Source organism: Episyrphus balteatus, chromosome 1 (assembly GCF_945859705.1).
Source record: "Episyrphus balteatus chromosome 1, idEpiBalt1.1, whole genome shotgun sequence".
In the NCBI taxonomy this organism is placed as follows: Eukaryota; Metazoa; Arthropoda; class Insecta; order Diptera; family Syrphidae; genus Episyrphus; species Episyrphus balteatus.
The window spans coordinates 98,927,166-98,950,925 of NC_079134.1; the positions used below are offsets into that span (position 1 = coordinate 98,927,166).

General features: G+C 33.0%; 1 protein-coding gene across 1 annotated transcript in view; it reads left to right on the plus strand.

Moving 5' to 3' along the window:
* The first annotated feature begins 519 nt into the window (after positions 1 to 519).
* The window catches only part of LOC129906524 (tRNA pseudouridine(38/39) synthase), a 39,577-nt gene continuing 16,336 nt past the window's right edge, over positions 520 to 23,760 (plus strand). The window contains exons 1-5 of the mRNA XM_055982309.1: positions 520 to 840; positions 3,413 to 3,504; positions 3,559 to 4,195; positions 17,697 to 17,927; positions 17,988 to 18,136. Of these exons, the coding sequence (XP_055838284.1) occupies positions 620 to 840; positions 3,413 to 3,504; positions 3,559 to 4,195; positions 17,697 to 17,927; positions 17,988 to 18,136 (1,330 nt within the window). The 5' untranslated portion in view covers positions 520 to 619. The remainder of the gene's footprint in view (positions 841 to 3,412; positions 3,505 to 3,558; positions 4,196 to 17,696; positions 17,928 to 17,987; positions 18,137 to 23,760) is intronic.

Below are 23,760 nucleotides of genomic sequence, written 5' to 3' on the forward strand. Positions count from 1 at the left end.
AGCCCATTGAAATTGTTGTTGTAAACAAATTTGTCTTGGAAATTGTTGTTGCTTTTGACTTTGCCAAATGCCAAACGTCAAAACACTATTACCCCATTTTGTAAGATGGCGGCTCTAATGATCATACCTTGTCTTTTTATACCATGAGCTGAATCGAAACGAAAATATGCATATATACCAAACGAATTGAATACTCGAGATATAATTTATGGTGGAAATTGTGTGTGATTGTCTTCTTATTTGCAAATTTTACTGTATGTATGTATTATGATATCTAGTTTTGCTTGCACTTTGTTTTTGGTTAGATTTTTCTATTTTACTGCAAATATATTAAAAAGAAAAATTGTGTTTTCGATTCTATTTCAATTCGATTCCTTGATCTGGTACTTCCATATACCTGGATCGAAATTCCGATTCAGTTTCAATTCGATCTTTAAATCGGTCATACAAACGGGGTATATATTCACAGACAGCTGTTCTGTTGCTAGAACTGTAAACAAAAGGGTTTTGGGGGGAAAGACGTACGAAAGTTTCCAGTCTTGCTATTTTTTGTTTATGGTCTATGGTCAATCCCGTCAACGTGTTCTTCATTTGTTTATGTTAAAAATAAAAATAAATTATGGAAGTTTCAGTTAAAAAAAGGCAAAAGCATTTGTCGCGTCAAGAACTTGAAGGTCTAAACAAAGCAGAACTAATTGATAAAGTAATTCAACTGCAAGCATATAATATTCAACTAAAAAATCTTCTACAAAAGAAGCTTGACGCCGATGCCGGAGATACGGTGGATCCAAAAGACGAATCGGTGGACAGAACAAATAAGCGAAAATTCGATTTCAGCAAGTAAGTAAGAATATTTAAGGCCGTGTGTGAATTGCGTTAAATAGTTAACCGTGTAAAATTTTGAAGTTATACTTATGGGACGGTGGGTATGAAAATTTGTTTTTTGACAAGAATGTCAAAGGGATTATGACGCGATCGCCATCTCCAAGACTTGGGCAGCAGGCAATGCCGTCTTTACCATAAGGGCACACGGGGCCCGTGCCCAGGGCCCCCATTCTTAGGGGGCCCCAAAGGAACGAAAATTTCTCTCACACATTTATTCTTAAAACATTTTTGTCAGGCAGACCATTTACCAAAAAATTTTAGTTTTTATATGGCAACCAAACAATCAAAGTTTTTTCTACACCTATACGGAAAATATATGTTTTCAAAATGAAAACAAATTATGTGGCGTTGTATGAGGACAAAATTTTAAATCCAAACGACCAAACCCAAGTTCAATTTTCCAAAAAATAAGAATAATATTTTCAAAAAACAAGAAAAATATATTTTTTTTTATTATTTATTAATAAAATTAACGAATTCTCTTCCATTATCTATTTCCTTAAAAAAATAATTTCGTTTGAAGTTTGCAAAACTGCCAAATTTGTAGTGTGTTTAAAATCAGTGTAGATAAAAATATGTGTAGATTCGTATTAAAAGACGAAAAAAGAATCAATTCGTCGGCAAAAAAACATCAATACTTTTTCCGTTGAAAAACGTTTAAGAAAATACTATTGCCGGCTTGTCGACGGTACATCGATGTTTTGGTTCAATGGAAAACCCCATGGTAAAATGGTTGGCACTGGCACCCCAAACATTTTTTAATTTTAATTGCGAATTGCTATCGTATTTGAAGATTGACACATAAAATTCATTAAATAACCTCAAAAAAAATTGTAAAAAAAAAAAAAAAAAAAATATTTAAATCCAAAAATAATTTTTTTTAAGTTTTCTTAATTTTAATATCAGCATAAAGGCTTAACTACATTGACTCAAAATGAAAAAGTACAAAAATGAACATTTTCAAACGCATTTTTGTATAGTTTTTTGAGATGAACAATTAAAAAAAATGATGCAGAAAGCTTATTTTTTGGTCTAAAAACCAATTTGCATACTCTTTATCACAAAACAATTGCGATAGCCAGAAAAAAACCTTTTCACTTTTGTACTTTTTCAAAAAGTGGTGTATGTACATAGTTAAGCTTTAAACCTTTTTATGTAAAAATTTTCATTAAAATCGGTTGGGTTCTTTTTAATTAAGAAATCGGTTTTATGGCAAGTAGGTACCGTTAATAACTATCAAAAAAAATATTTTTCTTATTTCAAAAGTGCGGCCTTATTTGCAGTTTTACATGTTTCTTTTTATCCGTTTTAGACAAAATTGCAATATCTCGAAAACTTTATATTGGAGATATTCGTTGAAAAGAAGATATTAAATGAAAATAAAAAAACGGCTCTTTTGGAAATCACGTACAAATCGTTTGTATCGATTTTTTAGCAAATCTATCAATCCGTTTAAGCTCTGTTTTTCCAATTCTTCAAACTGAAACTTATAACGGATACACTGAAAATAATAAATTTCGTAAAATTACGAAAATCGTTTCATACACTACATTTTCGTTGGCCCAACGAAACTTTCGTTGTTTACGTTAATTGATGAAAAAATTTCGTGAAGTGATGTAAAAATTCATTAATTCTCGATCAAAAATTTTTAAGAAAAATTTAATTAAAATACGACAGTTTTCGTTAATTGATGAAGTTCTTCATTAGCGTATGAAAGCCATTTCGTTGAGCCAAATAAATTTATCATCAGTCGAAAATTAATTAAATTTTCGTTGTCTCAACGATTTTTTTCGTTTATTTACGTAAGGATTTGGTTCAGTGTACAGGGTATAATTATTGGCAGTATAAAAGTAGGTACAATTATTGGCAGTGGCAAGATTGATGTCTCATTGCACGTATTATTGGCACCCCCTGCCAATAATACACACTAGGTACTTTATATGGAACGATATATTGGCACGCCTTTTTAACCACCCATTGCCTTTTAGCCAACCATTGTACTAATTTTACTTTCCAGAAGGGCCCCAAATTCTTGTGTGCCCAAGGGCCCCAGGATAGTAAAAGACGGCCCTGGCAGCAGGGCTGTCGTTTCACCTTTAGAGTTGGTACTACTTTAGTATTTAAAAATGAAGTACGCCGCAGTACGTTAAAAAATACACACAATTCATTTAATATACTGAGTGAGAAGTATAACTTCAGTCGCGTGTACATGTGTACACACACTCGTTTTTTGACACTATTGAGGTGAACAAAAAAATTTCAGCTGTATGGCTTATTGTTTAATATTTTTTTCTGCCTCTTTTCTGCCATGAAACTCCTTTTTAATAAAAAAAAAATAAATAAAACCATCTCCTAAAAAATTTGACTCAAATTTAACCAGGTCCCAGAGCCCAATAAATTTTTAACAGCTGAACATTTTTTATTCACCTCAATAGTGTCAAAAATTTTACACGGTGTTAACTATTTAACGCAATTCACACACGGCCTTACATTCAATTGCATTTGGTTATAAAAGGACCTTTCTTAGGTCTTCAAAGCGCCACGTATTACTTAAATTTCTCTATTTTGGTTGGGATTACAATGGTTTAGCATGTCAAGAAGATTCTAACAAAACAATTGGTAGGTAAATAAAAATCTTGAAGAAACTATGTACATATTTCATACATTTTCTAGAGTATCACATCTTTAAATCACTTGTCCGAACATGTCTCATTGAATCTCGAGAAACCTCGAACTATAATCGATGTGGCCGAACGGACAAAGAGGTGAGCGCATTTTGTCAGGTTATATCAATTGATTTGAGAAGCAAATTCCCAGAAGATCAACACTTTACTGATGAAACGATTAAAAATGAAATTGATTATTGCGGTCTTCTTAACAAAGTTCTTCCCAAAAATATCCAATGTATCGCTTGGATGCCACTACGTTGTAAGGAGTACAGCGCAAGATTTGATTGTAAGAAGAGAACTTATCGTTATTTCTTCCCAATCGGAGACTTGAAGTTACAATCAATGCGTGAAGGATGTGAATTGCTCACCAAGTCTGTGGATGCAGACTTTAGAAACCTTTGCAAAATGGATGTTCATAATGGCGTCATGAATTATAAACGAAAGATATATTCTGCAACCATAAATGAGTGCCCCAATCAAAATGAAAAAGGCAGCTTTAAAATGTGTTATTTGGAAATACAAGCAAATTCGTTCTTATGGCATCAGATTCGATGTATAATGTCCGTTTTAATGCTAATCGGAGAAGGAAAGGAGGAACCTAATGTTATCGAAGACCTCCTTGATATCAGTTCTAATCCATGGTAAGTAAATTTCAAATTTTTCAATTTTAACCCGAAGCAGACCCAATTTTTGTCGGTCTAGCACTTTTTTCACACAGTACAAAAAAAAAAACAAGGTTGGTGATGACTGATGAAACACAAAACCCAAAAAGAAAATCCCAAGGCAGAACTGGATAAAGACAAAATCTCCATGAAAAAATCTTAAAAGAAAAAGTCTGAGAAAATCCCAAAATTTCAGATGCGCAAGTTTTATTGCTTGATACACACCTTTGTCACCTTTGATTGACTGTGGACATTCGATATTTGCTGTGTTTCTTGATTTGAAAAGAGCATTTGAAACGATTGATAGACAAATATTACTGAGCAAATTACGTTTATATGGTGTGTGTCATCGTGAATGGAAATGGTTTGAATCTTATCTTACCAATAGAAGTCAAAGGACTAGTGCAGAGATGGCAAAAATGCGATTTTTTTTTTATTTTCTACATTTGTTACGTCTACTACATAAATGAGGTAGTAAACGTAGTTAAATGTAGTTAACGTAGTTAAATGTAACAAACGTAGCGCTAGACGTCAAAATGTAGTTTGAAATGCCAATTTTACCACAAAATTGTCAAAGTGTTATTATTTAAAATGAATAGCATATTTGAAACCAGATTGACTTGGGGTGGTTTCTGTGAAAAGTTTTTACTTTACTAAACCAAATTCTCACGAAAACACAGCTGTTGTCGTCCACTATTTTTCATTCGAATTTTGAAATTCGAATTCAGCGTTCCCAAAAACATATAGAAAGATAGGTCTGCTTCCTGGTACATGAAACTTTTTTTTTTGTGTGCCGGGTATGACAGCGACATGTCGCGACAGCGCTAGCACACAAAAAAAAAAGTTGTATGAACCAGGAACCAGACCTATCTTTCTATATGTTTTTGGGACCGCTGAATCCGAATTTCAAGTCCGTTTTGCCCGGTCACCCTCCAGTTTTGAGAAAAGTGTAAAAAAGACCCCAAAAAAGTCAAAAAACTTCCTTTTTTTGAGTTTTTTGCATATTACTCAAAACTGGAGGGTGACAGGTCCAAACGGACTTGAAATTCGGATTCAGCGGGTCCAAAAACATATAGAAAGATAGGTCTGGTTCCTGGTACATGACACTTTTTTTTTTTGTGTGCCGGTGTTATTATATCATATTCGATTAACCAACAAATAATAAAAACTCAGAAAAAATAACAATAAAATTTAAACTATAGTTATCAGTTTATCACATTTATAAGTTCAAAAGAAAAACAAAAACCAAGAAAAATTCATTTAAAACATATCTTAGAAAAATGGTATTCATACTATTTATGCTTCTCAGAGTAAAATAGATTTATTTTGCGATCAACCTATATTTCTAGACATTAAATCCAAATGTTAACAGAACGGATGTTCTTCATGTACCAGGAGCATTAATTGGTGTAGGTAGCTTGACTTTAATTTCTATAACGCTTAAGCGGTATATAATCGAGTTCTCATCAAGAACAGACTAGCAGAACCTGAAGAATTCAGGCATTTTTTTGAATCTTCAATTATGTTGTACATATTCCCATTTTTTCTTAAATTTTGCCCACAAATGCTAGTTTCATTATTTTTTTTATAAGAACATTACGATTTATTAAATAAAACACATTCAAATGTCCTTAAAATGTCTGATACAAACTGCTCGGGGCGGTTTTGAACATGTTCAAAAGTGCCCCATCATACTTGTTCAAAACTGCCCCAACTGTGTCAACGACATAAAATGTTGAATAATTATTTAACATTAATATATTTATTCAAAAATTCACCGTCATTTAGTTTAAAATTCATTAACCATTAATAAAAATTGTATTGCGTTTTGAAATCACGTACCAATTTTTTTTAAACTCTTACAACTAAAAAACTGAAATAATGCAAAACCACTATAAAAATCAACTTCCACCTATAAATCTGAAAATCAGCCGAGATAACGATGGAAAGTCATTGACATTTATGGATATCGTGTTGACGGGTTCAAATATCGAAATACTTTCAAAAAAGATTGATATACTAAAATTTTATATGTAGTGTTCAAATGTGCCCCACTCTCCCCTACTGTTGGCTTTAGCCAGGATGGTATGCGGAAACTCTATTATTATTATTATTGTCATCTGAAATGTTGAAAAGATCGAAATACGTTTGTGCTTCATATTATCAGCCCTGTCGATTTATCCGTTCGAAGAAGTTCCGAAACCGTAGTCCGTTTCTATTAGAAACTAGATTTCGTTCGATGTATCCACTTCAGAAAAAAAAAAAAAAATAAACCATACAATCATCTAGATTAATTCAATAAGTGAAAATCTTTGTGATGCTTGAAAGTTTTTTAGTTTGTCTACAAATGGATAGTGTTGCTTTAATTTTCAAAGCAGAAGACTTAAATACAAAAACATGTATTTAACACTAAGATAACACTAAGGGCCATTTTATTCACTATTACTCAACTTTAGAAAAACTCTGAAGTTGGCAAGCTTGAGAGTTAGCTCAAACTCGAGATTAAAATCGCAAGTTGAAAATTTGTTTTTTTCAATAATTTTTTTTTAGCTCCCTAGTCTCGAACCAAAAGTTGGCCAACTTGCCGTTTAAAAAATATTCCTGAGATATTTGTGACAGTTAATAAAATAAAATATCAATTTCAAATGTTACTTTGAATGATATCGTTTGTTTTTAAATTGATGGTTTCGAATATCATGTTGTGTTTAATTAATCAAACATAAAAAAAAGTAGATTTTCCGAGCTCACGAAAAGAAACTTTGAACCGATGTTTTTTTTGCGAAAAAAAAATCAATTTTGTCACACATCACTTTTTTATTTATTTTAAATTATTCAACAAAATATGGACAAATATGCGATTGACTTCTTTTTCGAAAAAAAATGTAATCTGTTAAAAAAAAAACCGATGATCTCAATTTCGGCATCATAAAATATTGTTTTGACACAATGGTTCATAATTTTTCAAAAAAAAAAACATTAATTATTCTCCAATAAAAAGTTTCTTCTTTTTTAAAATTAAAACAAACTTTTGAAATAAAAATGAAAATAATAAATGAAACAACTTTCAGTGAATAAAATTGAATTCTCAAGTTGAAAATAAAAATCCTCGAGTTGTTTTCAACTTTGAGTGAATAAAATCGCCCTAAATCTACTTTCAGAAGCAACGAGAGTAGATAAGCATAAATGGTTGCATAAAATTCACAAAATTATTTCAAAGTTTTTTTTTTATTAAAGGTTTTAAAAAAACATTCGCCTCAACAAATCTGCGTTTGCATGTTTTGAGGGAAACAAAAGAAAAATTTCTTGTCACTAATCGTTCGGAAAGTGTTTCTTGAGAACAAGAACTTGCGATTTGCTTAAGATTCTTCGCTGAAATTTTAGAAAAGGATTTCTAAATTTCAGTTAGCCGGTCAACATTTTCAACTACACTTTAAGAAGTCTTGGACATTTAAGAGGAAGTCTTCTGGCCAAAATGAATAACTCTTCAAATTAACGATGAGGTGGTTCAAATATATAAATTTAACTTTATGAAAGAACAGAGTTTCCTGGTGTTATTGGATGTGTGGATGGAACCCACGTAAAAATAATTGGAGCCATTATCTGTTATCAATGTTTTCATATCTTAATACAGTAGGTGGCCACATGATTATGACCGATGAAATTTTCAAAAATTCGTCACTAATTCTTTAACTACATCGCTAAAAACTAATTTAATTTTATTTTTTCTGTACAGTATTATCATGGTATAAGAAAAGAAGGTATGATCACAGAAAGAAAGTCTGTATCGAGAACATTCAGATGAAATTAAAAAAAAATGGCGTCCTAAGTTTTTGACAGCTGTCCTATTGAAATTGTTGTTGTTAACAAATTTGTCTTGGAAATTGTTGTTACTTTTGACTTTGCAAAATTAAACGTCAAAAACTTATTACTCCATTTTGTAGAATGGTGACTCTAATGATAATACCTTCTCTAATACTATGCAATATTATTACGGTTGTATAAAACATTATGCCACTACTAATTTTTTTTTAAAGAGGCAAAGTCAAAAAAATTGATAACGATAGAGGAGACCACAATTTTTTCAGTATTTCGTGTGTTTTCCTTTTGTTGCCAAAATGCCTTTATTCTTTCGAGAACTCTGTTTTTACTTAAATGAGTTGTTGTTCCGTGCTTGTAATGATTTAGCCATTAATTTATAAAAAAAATATTATTATTGGTATAAGGTTTTCTGCAGCATTTCGCCTAAGAATCCCCAAAGAGCGTTATTTGTGGAATTCATCCCCGGAAAATTACCAAGCCTGTTTATTCTTTAATTTGTCTTACTTAGGAAGGACATGACACTCTTACATATGTTATAGTAGAAAGCCGTAATAATAATATTTTTTATTTTTTTCTTCGTTATTACTGTACAGAAAAATTAAAATTCAATTAGTTTTTAGCGTAAAAAATTTGTGAAAATTTTCATCGGTCGTAATCATGTGGCCACCTACTTTAATTGTTTCTTTTATTTTCATTGTATTCCTGTAGGTGATGTAGGATATGCATTGGAACCGTGGCTTAGGACCCATTTAAAATGCCGTTTTTCAATAGTGTGGAAAGTCGTTATAATAAATATCATTACAAAGCCCAAAATATAGAAGAAAAAGATCAGAGAGCGTTTGAAGGGTAGATTTCGTTGTATATCGGGTGCTCTTCTACTCCATTATGACCCCTAAAAGTCCGCATAGATTGTCAACGTATGTTGTGCGCTACACAACATAAGTCTCCATTAAATTATAACACACAAGGCTAACGCAATATTGGAGGATTTTGAAGAAACTGGAAACCTTTCACAAAACTCCTCAAAATAAAACCAACGAAGAGGATTTGGCATTGGTCAGATCTCACATTGAATCATTTCCTGCAGTGGGGTCCCATTACTGTAGAAAAGAAAATAACAGAAAATATTGGATTCCAAACTAAGCATAAGGAAAATGTTTCAGCTATATGAAATTAAATGTGGAGAGGATAACACGAAGCCAGTTTCATCGGCCGTTTATAAAAGCATGTTTTGTAAAGAATTTAATTTAATTAAATATTTTACAATTAATTTAATTTTAATATTTTAATTAATAATTTAATTTAATTTTTTATTTTTGCATTATAAATTTTTTGCCTAAAAATATGATTTATCTACCGAAGTAACTTTTTTAGTGGTCTTAGCTTTAAATGAAGCCTCAAAAGTCCCCAGATAGTCCTGAAACCCTTGCGTTCCGAGGTTACCACAGTACAAAAATTAAAACTTTAAACGAATTTTTCTCGAAACACGTTTTTTTCCGCGCCGTGCAACGTAACTCAAAAACTAATGAAGCTATCGACTTGAAATAAAGTGCAAATTACTCGTTAACTCATTGGTCATTGCATGAACCTAAAAGTTCAATAAAATTTTCACAATAAATATTTTTTTAACAATTTGTTTATAAAAAAAAACATTGTGTTTTTTCGTGTTTTTGGTCTCTAATTTTTATTTTACACTTTTGTTTGCTAAATTTAGGTTCATGCAATGCGTATAAATATATTTCAAGGGAAAAAAAATTTCTCTTTTGATTATAAATAATTTACTTGACCTGGGCATTGCACGGCGCAAACGCGAGACATCAACTTTTAAAAAAATGTCAAAACCAAAAAAACTAAATTTCTTATCTGGGGTTGCGTCTAGGTTTTTCATATAGTTTTTGGGTTGCTTAAACCGAATCCGAACTCTATTTTGCCGTTCCACGTCAGGTTTTTGAAATATCCTCAAAAAATGTCAGAAAAGAACTTTTTTTGAGTTTAGACATTTTTTGAGGATATTTCAAAAACCTGACGTGATACGCCAAAATAGACTTTGTCGCAACCCCAGATCAGAACTTTTGTTTTTTTGGTTTTGAGATTATTTTGAGGATATCTCAGAAACCTGACGTGATAGGGCGAAATTGACTTCGAATCTGGATTCAGCGATCCAAAAACTTTATGATTAATATATTCGCACACCCAGATCAGAGAAAAAGTTTTTTTGTTTTCGTGACATTTTATGAGGTTATCTCGAAAACCTGACGTGATGGAGCAAAACGGACTTTGGATTCGGTTTCAGCGACCTAAAAACTATATGAAAAACCTAGTCGCAACCCCAGGTCAGAACTTTTATATTTTTTTGTGTGGCTGTGTAATGATCTTCAGGATTCCAAGTTTCATCCAAGGCTTCCTGGTTTTCTGTTACGTATGAAACGTCTTCAGCAAAAATAATAGGAAGATTCATTATTAGCCCATGCAAATAAGTAAATCAAATCGCATTTTTCGCGGGACAAAATTTGTTTCATGGAATGTGTTCGGGTGTCGGATGTCCTCATCATAGGTAGGTAGGTAGAGATGGCGGTCATAAGCAGCCTAGCTTGATGACCCAATTAGCGCAGAAAGTGCCTTTTTGATACAAAACTTGTGAAACCTATGAGTTATAAATATATTAATTGAAATAATGTGATTTCAATACAAACGAGTGTTTAGGCTGGCCTAAAACCACTTCGTTGCATTGAGGAATGATTGATCTCATTCTTTGATATTTAATTCTGAGATGTTATTTATATCGTTGAAAAATTCACTGCTCAGAGAGAACACTCTACTTCTAGCAAGGGCAGGACATTGGCATAGGAAGTGGAATACCGTTTCTTTTTCCTGCTGATTCAAACAACTGCGACAAAAGCTGTTGTAAGGAATACCTAGCTTTGCTGCGTGTTCTCCTATCGGCCAATGTCCCGTACATACCGCAACCATCCTACTAATTTCTTTTCTGGGTCTAGAGATGAGATCATATGTTTTGGATTTATTATAGGTGGGCCAGATTTTTCTGGATATGACGCAGCTAGTCAAGTTGTGCCACCTATTGTTAGCTTTTGTTAGGTATTTTAAGAAGATATCGCCCTTCATGACTCCTATGGGAATGTTAACTATGTCTTCATCATAAAAGTCAATTGGATGGGATGATAGGACGTCGGGAGCAGCCGCCATCCTGGAAAAGAGGTTGTTTCCGTTTTTATTTAATAGCTCCATTTTTACTTATTTTAAACAAAAATGACAAAGAGCAGACTTATTCACAATAAAATTATCTAAAAAATGGTATACGAATAAATTTCGTGAATTAATTAAATTCTATTTTATAGTTGGTAAAAGTCCTGGTTTGTCTCGCAAGGTTGAGGCAAAATGACTTTTTTTTCAAATATCTGACGAACTTTTGATTTGTTTGGTAAATTCTTCAAGAATGAATTAGAGCACTTTTAATCATCTATAAAATGAGCCCTCATCATCATATTGTAGAAGCAATCTAACGTCGAAGTTCACATTGTACTAGTCAAAAGTGAGAAAGAAAGCAAGTTTATAACAAAAATATAAGTAAGCAGTTTTATAACTATATGCGTCTAAATATAGAATTAAAAGTTGGGAATCTTTAAAGTTGAGCTTTATATGGCTTTCCGGAAGTTAAATAACGTGAGTTTTCCAATTCATATGAAAAGGCTGAATTGACACCATTTAAAATTCTTAATATATGAACTGATGCTCTGTCATTTTTCCTTAATTTGAAGACCGCAATCTTAGTAATGCGATTAGTGGAACCCAATATATGTTTAACCAGTTACATATGTTTTCGAGACTGTTTTGTTTGTTTAGTTGAATTAGAAATCTCCGATTTTCTTAGTTAAAAAATCATATATCTTGACTTCGACGTTAGGTTACTTCTACAAAATGATGGTTATAAAAACAATTGAGGGCATAGTACTGTGGATTAAAAGTGCTATAATTCATTCTTGAAGAATTTTCCAAACAAATCAAAAGTTCGTCAGATATTTGAAAAAATGTCATTTTGCCCCAACCTTGTCTCGCGAGGTTGGGGCAAAATGACATTTTGACGGAATTCATTCGTACATCATTTTTTAGATAATTCTATTGTGAATAAGTCTGTCCTTGGTCATTTTTGTTTAAAATAATTAAAAATGGAGCTATTAAATAAAAACGGAACCAACCACTTTTCCAAGATGGCGGCTTCTCCCGACGCACTATCATCCCAACAAATTGACTTTTATGATGAGGACATACACCCGAACACATTCCATGAAACAAATTTTGTCCCGCGAAAAATGCGATTTCATGACCATATTTTGAATAATTTGCCTGGGCTATATATCGAAGTTATTTAGTAGCTGGTTAGCTTCTTCGTTCCTCATGTATAGAAATGTTATTATTTTCCTGCAGGTTATTAATGTCGTTATTTATTTTCATGTACAAAATGGATTTAATCTAATGGTAACTTACATTAATCTGATTTTTTTTTCACAAAAAGGTCCAAGATTTGCTGACCTCTACCTGATTCCATGATTAATTCTAGTTATATGTATAAATTAATAACAAAGGAACAATTATTGTTAAACACAACACAATACAACCTGTATGTCGTACCTCTTATATAGTAAACTTCACCACTTAATCAGTAAAGCTATGATTAAACGGTCAACGAAATCGGTCAACGCTTTGACTCTATGACGTCAAGAAAAAATCCATATTCTCTCTGTCATCTCACCGTCAACGTTCATAGTGTCAATGCATAAAACATTGACTATCACACGATTGACACTATTGCGTCAATGTTGTCCTAAATTACGTTCACGCGCAGGTGTGCCAACGTGACGTTTACTTAGCAGTGTCAACGCGTTGACTCGCAAAACTTTGTTGATCACACTGTTTGACACAAAGCAAAAATTTTAATTTTCCAAAAATATTTTAAAAAAAGCAGAGAAAATGAGATTTGAAAAAAGCTCTCATAGAAAGCTCATAGGAACGCCGCACCCAATGTTAATGGTTATGGTCTTAAAATGTAGTTTAAAATATACGAATGGTTTTTGGTTTTTTGTAAAAAAAAATTTTTGGCTATACCGAAAAGTTTTTTTTGTCAAAAAAATAAAAAAAAGTGAAATGAGAACCTCCTCTCTCCAAAACGGTACTCCATTCAAAAAATCGCCCTACAAAATATTTTCCCCATCCAACTTTCATCACATTTCTATACAAAAAACAATGTCAATCTGAAACGATGACACGGTATTAAATTCTGCCGCGTCAACCAACGCTGGGACAGGGTCATTGCGATGACACCCAGTCCTAAAACCCTGCCAACGCGTCCCAATGGCATTGACAGAGAGATTACACGGTCATCGAAAACATTCAATGCGTTGACCCAAAAATATGTGTCAACGCGAGTGTCCTCGTACCCGTCAACGCAATGACAGCAGTTTTCGTTGACGATCACACGACGTGACACTCTTGAGACAGATTGTGACGTCATTTTTACGTCAGAGAGTCAACGCGTTGACCGATTTCGTTGACCGTGTAATCATAGCTTAAGAAACTTCATACGAATTTCGAATGTAACTAAATTTACCGACAACTGAAAAAAAATTGCATTGAATTCGAATAGAATATCAAAATACATTGTATTTGTTATCCGTTATTGAACGGAGTTTTAGTTTTTTTTAGTAAACAAACACCTGGCTCATAGCCAACTTCTACAGTGCAAATTTTTTATCAAGTACCACTTAGGAGTTTTCGTTATTGCAAAAAGTCACTTAGTTTAATGACTTTCCGCACTTTAAAATCATTGCATTTTGTACTTAATGAAATCATTTTTTAGGTTTAAAAGCATTTCTGTTGTTATTTTTGATGAGTTATTTAATTGAAAGCTATGATCGAAACTCACAACTTTGCATTTTTAGATTAAAATCCATCAAAAGTGCACCTAGACCCGTTTGCTGAATCGAAACTTAAGCATTTAAGTTTTACATAAATCCTTATGTGACAGTTTACGCAGAGGAAAAAGTAGGGAATAAGAGTTTATATTCAACATAAATTACACGGTGTTACAAAAATGAGGTTTTAAAATATACGCGGGCGGAGACCTATCAGGTTTTGTAGAGCAAGTCGCACTGAATACGAAACGGTATTTGAAAATCCCCTAACACCCCCAAAATCTGGAGTTACGGGCAAAAAACGGTTTTTTGGACCTTCACCCATTGAAAAAATTCTAGCTTCGACAATTTTTTACCCATTTTCGATTTTTTACAGTTTCTGATAGAAAATAAATTCAATTTTCCCAAAAAACTAGAAGACATAGAAACATAAAGTTTTCACTGTTCGATAAGGAATTAATTGAGGCAGTTTTGTGTCTAAGTAATTTATTTACTAAAATTCACAGTCTGGACAAAAATAGTATAAAATGAGTTTAAAAAATTTTTTTTTCGCCTATTTTTAACTTTGAAATCGATTATTTCAAAAACTATTGGTAATATTATATTGATTTAAAAATTAAAATCAAATGCACAATTTGGCCTTTTGGAAATGGTATCATTTATTACTGTAAGTGTTGCCGTTGTTTTTTAATAATTTTTTTTATTTTGATAATTTTTTTTTTTATTGAGCTCCTCTACAAAAACCCGTTATCAAATCCTGGCGCCCAAGTTATCCTACTACGTGCCGAAACAACATTTTTGTTCTATACCTAAAAGTACGAATTTCTGTATCTGGGTTGAAATCGAAAAATTTATTTTTCTAAGCCAATTTTGAAGTGGTCTAACCGAGTTACATGTTTTATACATTGTTAAAAAGGTATATTTAATTTCTATCAGAAACTGTAAAAAAAATCGAAAATGGGTAAAAAATTGTCGAAGCTAGAATTTTTTCAATGGGTGAAGGTCCAAAAAACCGTTTTTTGCCCGTAACTCCAGATTTTGGGGTGTTAGGGGATTTTCAAATACCGTTTCGTATTCAGTGTGACTAGCTCTACAAAACCTGATAGGTCTCCGCCCGCGTATATTTTGAGTGTTACACCGTGTTATTTATGTTTCGATTCAGCAAATGGCCCTTAGTGACTTTTCGCAATAACCCGAACATATAGAGAGTGATTCAACGAATGTCAGGCTGCATACCTTTCTTGCATCATCCAACTTCAGCTGAGCCAGAAGAAAAAACTTTATGCTTTCTTCGTGGATTTATTAGCTGCGTTCGACAACATAAACAGAGAAGCATTATTTTATAAATTGTCAAAGCTAGGTGTGTCTTCAAAAATGGTTTCTATTATACGATTATTGTACAGGGATACGTCGGCTACAGTTTGGGATGGCACTGGTACGTCTATCTTCTTTCCGACGTCCAAAGGAGTTAAGCAAGGATGCGTATTGAGTGCCCTTCTATTTTTACTATTTCTCGACGATCTTCATCACGAACTTCCAACTGGTCTCCTCGTTAATAATACGCAAATAAACGTTTTGTTATACGCCGACGACATAGTTCTCCTTTCTGACTGCCCCAATACCCTACAAACGATAATAATAATAATATTGCAACAATTGGAACCTAGCTGTTAACCTAGAGTCTGAGATAGTAATTTTTAGGAATGGTGGTAGAAGAGCAGCAGCTGAAAAATGGTATTTCAACAATAGTGAGATAAAGATAACCAACCAATACAAATATTTTTGCGTTACTTTCTCCTACAACATGTCCTGGGATAAACACTTAACAAATCGACTTATATCATCGAAAAACTCGATCAACTCGACATGTTAGGAACAAATTTGTTACTCACTCTGCTAAATACAAGGTACATGATGCAGCAACAAAGTCAATAATGCACTACTCTGCGCAAGTTTGGGGATACAAAGAACACATTCAAACTGAAAAACTTCAACGTTTCTTCGTCAAAAGATGCTTTGGTCTGCCGCATAATACTCCTAACTATGCAATTCACATTGAAACTGGTCTCCCAAAGGCTTTCCTAAGTACATTAAAGATGCATCTGTCGTACATTCGAAGAGTAATGTCAATGTCACGTAACCGCTTGCCACGTATCCTCTCTGAAGCTGTCATGGAGAAAAATTTGTATTGGGCCCAGGAATGGTCAGGCCTTTTCCAAGAGACTTCAGTTTCGAAACTCCATTTTCAGAATGGAATAAAATGCACAAATTGCTGCTGACTAAGCTTGCTAATAAGCATTGGGACGATTTCACCAGAAATGCACAACAGTCACAGTTCCACGATCAATACTGCAACCTTTTATATACTGAAGTTCCGAATTATTTTGAAGATAAAAACGGTCGTGACATGATCAACTTGATCTTTAAAGCAAGGTGCGGGCTTTTGAACTTAAATGCTAAAGCTTTTCGCAATGACACGGTGGGCATATGTACTCTATGTAATCAGGATGCGACAGAAAATACATTCCACTACATTTTTAAAACAATCGCTTAAATATCTATCTATCTATCTATCTATCTATCTATCTATCTATCTATCTATCTATCTATCTATCTATCTATCTATCTATCTATCTATCTATCTATCTATCTATCTATCTATCTATCTATCTATCTATCTATCTATCTATCTATCTATCTATCTATCTATCTATCTATCTATCTATCTATCTATCTATCTATCTATCTATCTATCTATCTATCTATCTATCTATCTATCTATCTATCTATCTATCTATCTATCTATCTATCTATCTATCTATCTATCTATCTATCTATCTATCTATCTATCTATCTATCTATCTATCTATCTATCTATCTATCTATCTATCTATCTATCTATCTATCTATCTATCTATCTATCTATCTATCTATCTATCTATCTATCTATCTATCTATCTATCTATCTATCTATCTATCTATCTATCTATCTATCTATCTATCTATCTATCTATCTATCTATCTATCTATCTATCTATCTATCTATCTATCTATCTATCTATCTATCTATCTATCTATCTATCTATCTATCTATCTATCTATCTATCTATCTATCTATCTATCTATCTATCTATCTATCTATCTATCTATCTATCTATCTATCTATCTATCTATCTATCTATCTATCTATCTATCTATCTATCTATCTATCTATCTATCTATCTATCTATCTATCTATCTATCTATCTATCTATCTATCTATCTATCTATCTATCTATCTATCTATCTATCTATCTATCTATCTATCTATCTATCTATCTATCTATCTATCTATCTATCTATCTATCTATCTATCTATCTATCTATCTATCTATCTATCTATCTATCTATCTATCTATCTATCTATCTATCTATCTATCTATCTATCTATCTATCTATCTATCTATCTATCTATCTATCTATCTATCTATCTATCTATCTATCTATCTATCTATCTATCTATCTATCTATCTATCTATCTATCTATCTATCTATCTATCTATCTATCTATCTATCTATCTATCTATCTATCTATCTATCTATCTATCTGGAAATATTAATCAAATTTGCGAAACATATTAAACGATTTAGTAGGCAATTGAATATCAAAATAATTTAACAGTGATTGGTTCTTGCAAACATTATTTTCATTTCCTATTTACTAGATTTAATTTTTTCCTTACTTTACTTTCTAGTAAACCACAATATACACCAGCTGCTGCATTTCCACTGAATTTGTACCACTGTGAGTTTCGAAAGATTTCAGAAAAAAACAAAGTGAGGACCCAAAACGATCATCAATTATTAATTGGCGAAGAGGAAGAACCATTGGAAAATTGTGACTTGTCGAATTGGGTTTATAATAAAGACAACTTGTTAAAACTCATTGAAACAATTCAAGGTGGATGGACAGAACAAAGTGTAAAGTAAGACAAGAATATAATATGTAATTATATATCTTTAAAGTAGCATTCTATTTTGATAAGATCCTTTATGATGCGAAGTGTTCTCAGTAGTTTGGAAGATTTATTGAAACAGCAATATGGGGACTGCAATGTTACCGCTCAAGCGAATATATTGCATGAATGCGTACGAAGGAAACAGTATCAGCAACTTATGACGAGGAAACGATGCGGTGAGTAGTGTAATTACACTTACATTTTCGCAAATGTTAATTTTGGGTAGTACTTAAGTTACAGTTATTTAAAACATGGTTTTCCATATGCTTAATTCGATTATCTGGGGTGGAATGTGCTAAAATGTTTTTTTTTTTTGTAATGGGACAGTTACATTGTTCCTTTTTGGGCAGTTTCGTCTGCCATACAGTATCCTGCCACTGTAGGTGAATGCTGATTTGGATTATTTAGACATGTAGAGGGACAGAAGCGAGGGATTTGAGAGTAACTTGGTTGTACGAGAAGATCAGAATTAGATATCGCGTTTTCTTTAAACCTAGATAGAACTTCCTTTATTGACTGTATTCCGCTTATAACACGCTACAATGACCCGTCAATTTTTTTAATATTTGACTTAATATGGCACAGAGGATTAATGTTTACTTAAATTATTTACCAACAAATCCAGCAACGTTAAAACAAAAAACATTTTTTTTTTCTGAAAAAAGTAATTTTGGTTTTGCCCCTCCAGGCGAAACGCCTGGATACGATTTGTTCCTGTCTCGTTTATACGCTCTAGCTTTTTGACACATTCTTTGAGAATCACTCTGTATCATATACAAACATACCTTTTTATATAATACTTGCATAACTTTAACTAAAGCTCTTTTTTGGTGTAAGCCAAGCCTCTAACTAAGGGGGAATCTCGGAAGGAGACAGCGCAATCTCCAAATGAGTTGCTTACTTGGAAGTACGCCCTTAGCATTCTAGTTAGGAGGAATCTCGAAAGGAAAACCTAATAGACCAAGAGCTGGGAGCAGATTTTTTGCGTGAGAGGTAACCGATTCATATTAATCTTAGAATAAGTCCCAGTCATGGTGATGACGAAAACGAACGTCTGCCAGCATGTTTCTGCGCCTTTGCTGAGAAAAATTGCATCAAAAGTACATTTTTTCTGAAAATTGATTTAGTGAGGGTAACCATCTAGAAATTATTGGATCCTGACGCCCTCGTCGCCCTGATTACAAAAACACCCATGACAGACGTTTTAACCGCGCCCAAACACCCAACAGACGAGCCCGAAAACGCGTTTTTTACGCGTTTTTAGGTATTGGGTTAACCACCTGGAAATAATTGGATCCTGACGCCCTCGTCGCCCTGATTACAAAAATACCCATAACAGACGTTTTATCCGCGCCCAAACATCCGACAGACGAACCCAAAAACGCGATCTTTTACGGGAACGCAAGGGCTTGGGGTAACCACTTGAAATTAGTCTCATTCTTAAATTCATATTTTACCACGAAAAAGTTTGAAAAAAAGCCATTTAAAATTTTGTATTAACGTTTTTTTTCCAAAATATTGAGTTGAGGACCATTCATTGTTTTCAAAATATTTTTTCTGTGTTTGAAGTCAATTTGTGAGATATTGCATTTATTGTCTAAACGATGGAAGATTGTCCTTTACTCTCATATAGTTGTTTTCCTTTAATTACCTAGACAATCTTTTGGCATTAGTAAATGTATGAAATTTAAGCAACATTTTTGAAATTTTTTTTTTGTTCACAAAAATCTTCATTTAAATTTAATCGCGTTTTTGGGTTCGTCTGCCGGGTGTTTGGGCGCGGTTAAAACGTCTGTCATGGGTGTTTTTACAATCAGGGAGTCAAAGAAAACAGGACGGGACTAATTTCAAGTGGTTACCCCAAGTCCTTGCTTTTTTATTTCGCGTAAAAGCTTTTCTAGTAAAAGCTTTACTTAGTAAAGAAGACACTGAGAAATATTGGACAGATATATAGTCAAATGAAGCACACCATAAAATGGATTCAGATTGTATAAAAGAAGAAATCACAAAAGTCATACCTTGGAGGAAATGTCCGACAGATGTTTAACGTCTGAACTAGTAAAGCAAATAATCTCTAAGACACATAATTGGAAATCACCGGGACTAGACAGGATCCAAAATTTCTGGTTTAAGCGACTACAAGCGGCGCAAGAAAAACTTACTATGCTTCTCAACGAATGCATACAAGACCCCTCAAAGTTCCTAAATTATTAAACCCATGGTATAGCCTATCTTTTACCAAAGGGAAATGGCTTCAACAAAAATCCTGCCAATGGCCGCCCAATCACTTGCTTACCAACGTTATATAAACTCATTGCAGTATATCTTAACCATCTTATATACAACCACGTTACACAAAACAACATCTTATGTGAAGGACAAAAAGGATGCAGTAAGCAAGCTAAAGGATGCAAATTAGACCAAATTACATTGGAACAAACAACTAGGCAAAACAGAAATTTGAATGCCGTCTATATAGACTACCAAAAAGCTTTCGATAGTGTTCCCCATACATGGCTTTTAGCCATTCTTGAAGTATATAAGATACACCCAAGCATAATTAACTTCCTTAAACATATTATGGTGAACTAGAAGACGATAACAGAAATATTTGCAAAAACAAACCCGATTCAAACATCACCGATAAATATTAAGGGCGGATTATATCAAGGAGACTGTCTGTCAGAATTTTGGTTTTGCATATCTCTTAACCCACTAAGCAAAGCAACTTAGATAGAAGAGGACAACCAGAAACAATTGATCACATAATTTCTTTTTGCTCGAGCCTGGCTCAAAGTGATTATACAAGAAGACACAACAATGTTGCTAAAATCATTCATAAGAAGTTACTTGAAAAGTTAAATCTCCCACATAACAAAGTATCATACTCTGTATATAATCCTTCACCGGTTAAAGAAAATAATAATTTCAAAATTTACTTTGACCGAACCTTACATTCAGAGATCACGAGACTTTATTACTGTCCAGATATCATCGTGATTAATAAGCAGGATAGCAAAGGAATCTTCATTGATGTAGCGATCCCAGCTAACAGAAACATGAGCCGAACTTACGATGAAAAAAGAAGAAGATGCTCTGAACAAGCAGTCGAAATAAAACGAAACTGGAGTTTAAGAGAAGTGAGAATCATACCTATAATCATCAGTGCGGAAGGATTAGTGCAAATTAACCTGAAAAGTGATATAAAGTTCCTAGGACTAAAGCAAAACACCATTGATGCAATTCAGAATGATGTGATAATCGATATTGTTAGAAACTTTATGAATATTTCCTAGCTAAAATAGTTTTAGAACAAATAGCATTCATATTTTGTATTTGGGCTAAGTCCTCCAAAACATGTTGTAAATACCCTTAAAAGGAGGAAGGAATATAATAATATTATTATTATTAATCAGCGGAAAACAACACACACAGCCCATCTGTAGTTGGGGAAGCAGCATCTAACACCAATAAAGATAGGGAAAATTATCCGAATCCTAATACTGATGTTGTGAATGCGCTCCGCGAAAATTTCAGAGCACTGTTGGAAACTAATAGTTACGTTCAATACATATTACTTTACATTTATTTACTTGTTGTTATACTTTAGATTAATTTACTTATTGATTTATAAATCAAGTTTTTTTTGTTATCATTTTCATTCTTAAATTATTGTTCTCTAAATAAAGCTTGTTAAATATTTGTTCTTTAAAATAAAGATACTTTTATTTTGGATTGTACCTGCGGTATGGAATTAAGATTTCAATAGATTATGAGACTTAATTGTGCAACCGGAATAATTTAAAGAATATAATATTTAATTTTGAAATTGAGAAAATATTTTTACGAATCCAAAAATGTCTGATGTCATGAAAACCACCATTATGAAGCTAAATAATCCCAACTATGCTAATTGGAAGTTTAAAATGGAATTACTCTTACGGAAACAAAATTTATGGAAAAGAGTAATTTTGGAATCGAAGCCAAGTCCAATTGTTGCAAATGAAGTGGTTACCAACCAAGAACAAATTGATGTTTGGGAAGCTCTTGATGACGAAGCTAGAGGGACTATTGGTTTAAGCGTTGAAGATGATCAACTTGCTCTTATCAGAACAGAGACGACTGCAAAATCAACATGGAATGCTTTGAGAACATACCATGAAAGAAATACTCTAACAAATCAGGTATTTCTAATGAGGTCAATTTGCTCTCTCAAACTAGAAGAAGGTGCTGATGCTAGAGCTCACATTAATAAAATGCAAGACTATTTTACAAAGTTAAGTGATATTGGGGAAGAAAGGCTTTCCGACAAATGGAGTGCTGCAATGTTGCTAAGTAGCTTACCTTTAAGTTATGATACTTTAATTACATCACTCGAATTAAGAAAAGAGGAAGATATAACTTTTGCCTTAGTACAACAAAGAGTTATTGCTGAATACGAACGACGTGTTTCTAAAAATGACAATTCAGCTGATACAGTTTTAAAAACTGTATCTAATGTCGTCGTATGTTATTTCTGTGGGAAGAAAGGCCATTTGAAGAAAAACTGTCTTAAATACAAGGAATGGCTTTCTAAGCAAAATTCAAGAACTGTACATAAAGTTAACACTGTTGAAGAATTCACCGAAACAGAAACCAATAAAGAAGATAAAAGTCAAGATTTTTTATTCAATTTGGGTCGAACACAAAAATCTGGATGGATCATAGATTCAGGGGCAACTCGACATGTTGCAAATCATGAAAATTTTTTCACTGAAATAGACAAGACTTACAAGAGTTCAGTGGAACTTGCGAATGGTGATTCTACAAAAGTTCAAGGCATTGGGTCAGGATACTTTACACTTTTGAACGAAGATGGTAAAGTATGTCAAGTAAGAGCGAAAGAAGTTTTATATGCACCTACTCTTACCGGGAACATGTTGTCTGTTAAGCAATTGACAAAAGAAGGTTTACGAGTTGAATTTGACGACAAGATATGTGAAATCAAGCATTCAGGTAAACAAATTGGGGTTGCAGATGCAACTGGTTCTTTATATGTTTTAAGACAACATAATAAAATTTGTGCTGTGCTTGAACACAATGAAAATTGTATTCATCAGTTGCACAGAAGAATGGGTCACAGAAATCATGACACCATACGTAAAATGTTTAATAATGGGTCTATTAATGGACTTAGTATTGTTGATTGTAATATAAAAGAAATATGTGAAGTTTGTTTAAAGGGAAAAATGACTCGCCTTCCATTTCCGAAAGAATCTAAAACCAAGTCGGTAAGATGTTTAGATTTAATTCACACAGACGTTTGTAGTCCAATGCAAACGGCCACTCAAGGTGGAAAGCGATACATGGTCACATTCATTGATGATTATTCAGCTTTCACCATTGTTCGTTTGATTAAATATAAAGATGAGGTTGAAGAAACCATCAAACATTTTATCGAATTTTGCAAAACGAAGTTTTCCTATAAACCAAAGGTAATAAGATCTGATCGAGGGGGTGAGTACACTGGAACAAATCTATCCAAGTATTTGAAGTCAGAAGGCATTCAACAACAGTTAACTGCAGCTTACAGTCCTGAACAAAATGGTAAAGCCGAGAGAAAGAACAGGACATTGGTAGAAATGGCACGTTGTATGTTGATTGATGCTGATTTACCGAATATTTTTTGGGGAGAAGCTATATCAACTGCAAACTATATCCAAAACAGAGTCATAACAAAAACATCTGATAAAACACCATTTGAAATATGGAATGGCATTAAACCAGGTATTGATAGTTTTCAAATTTTTGGTTCGAAATG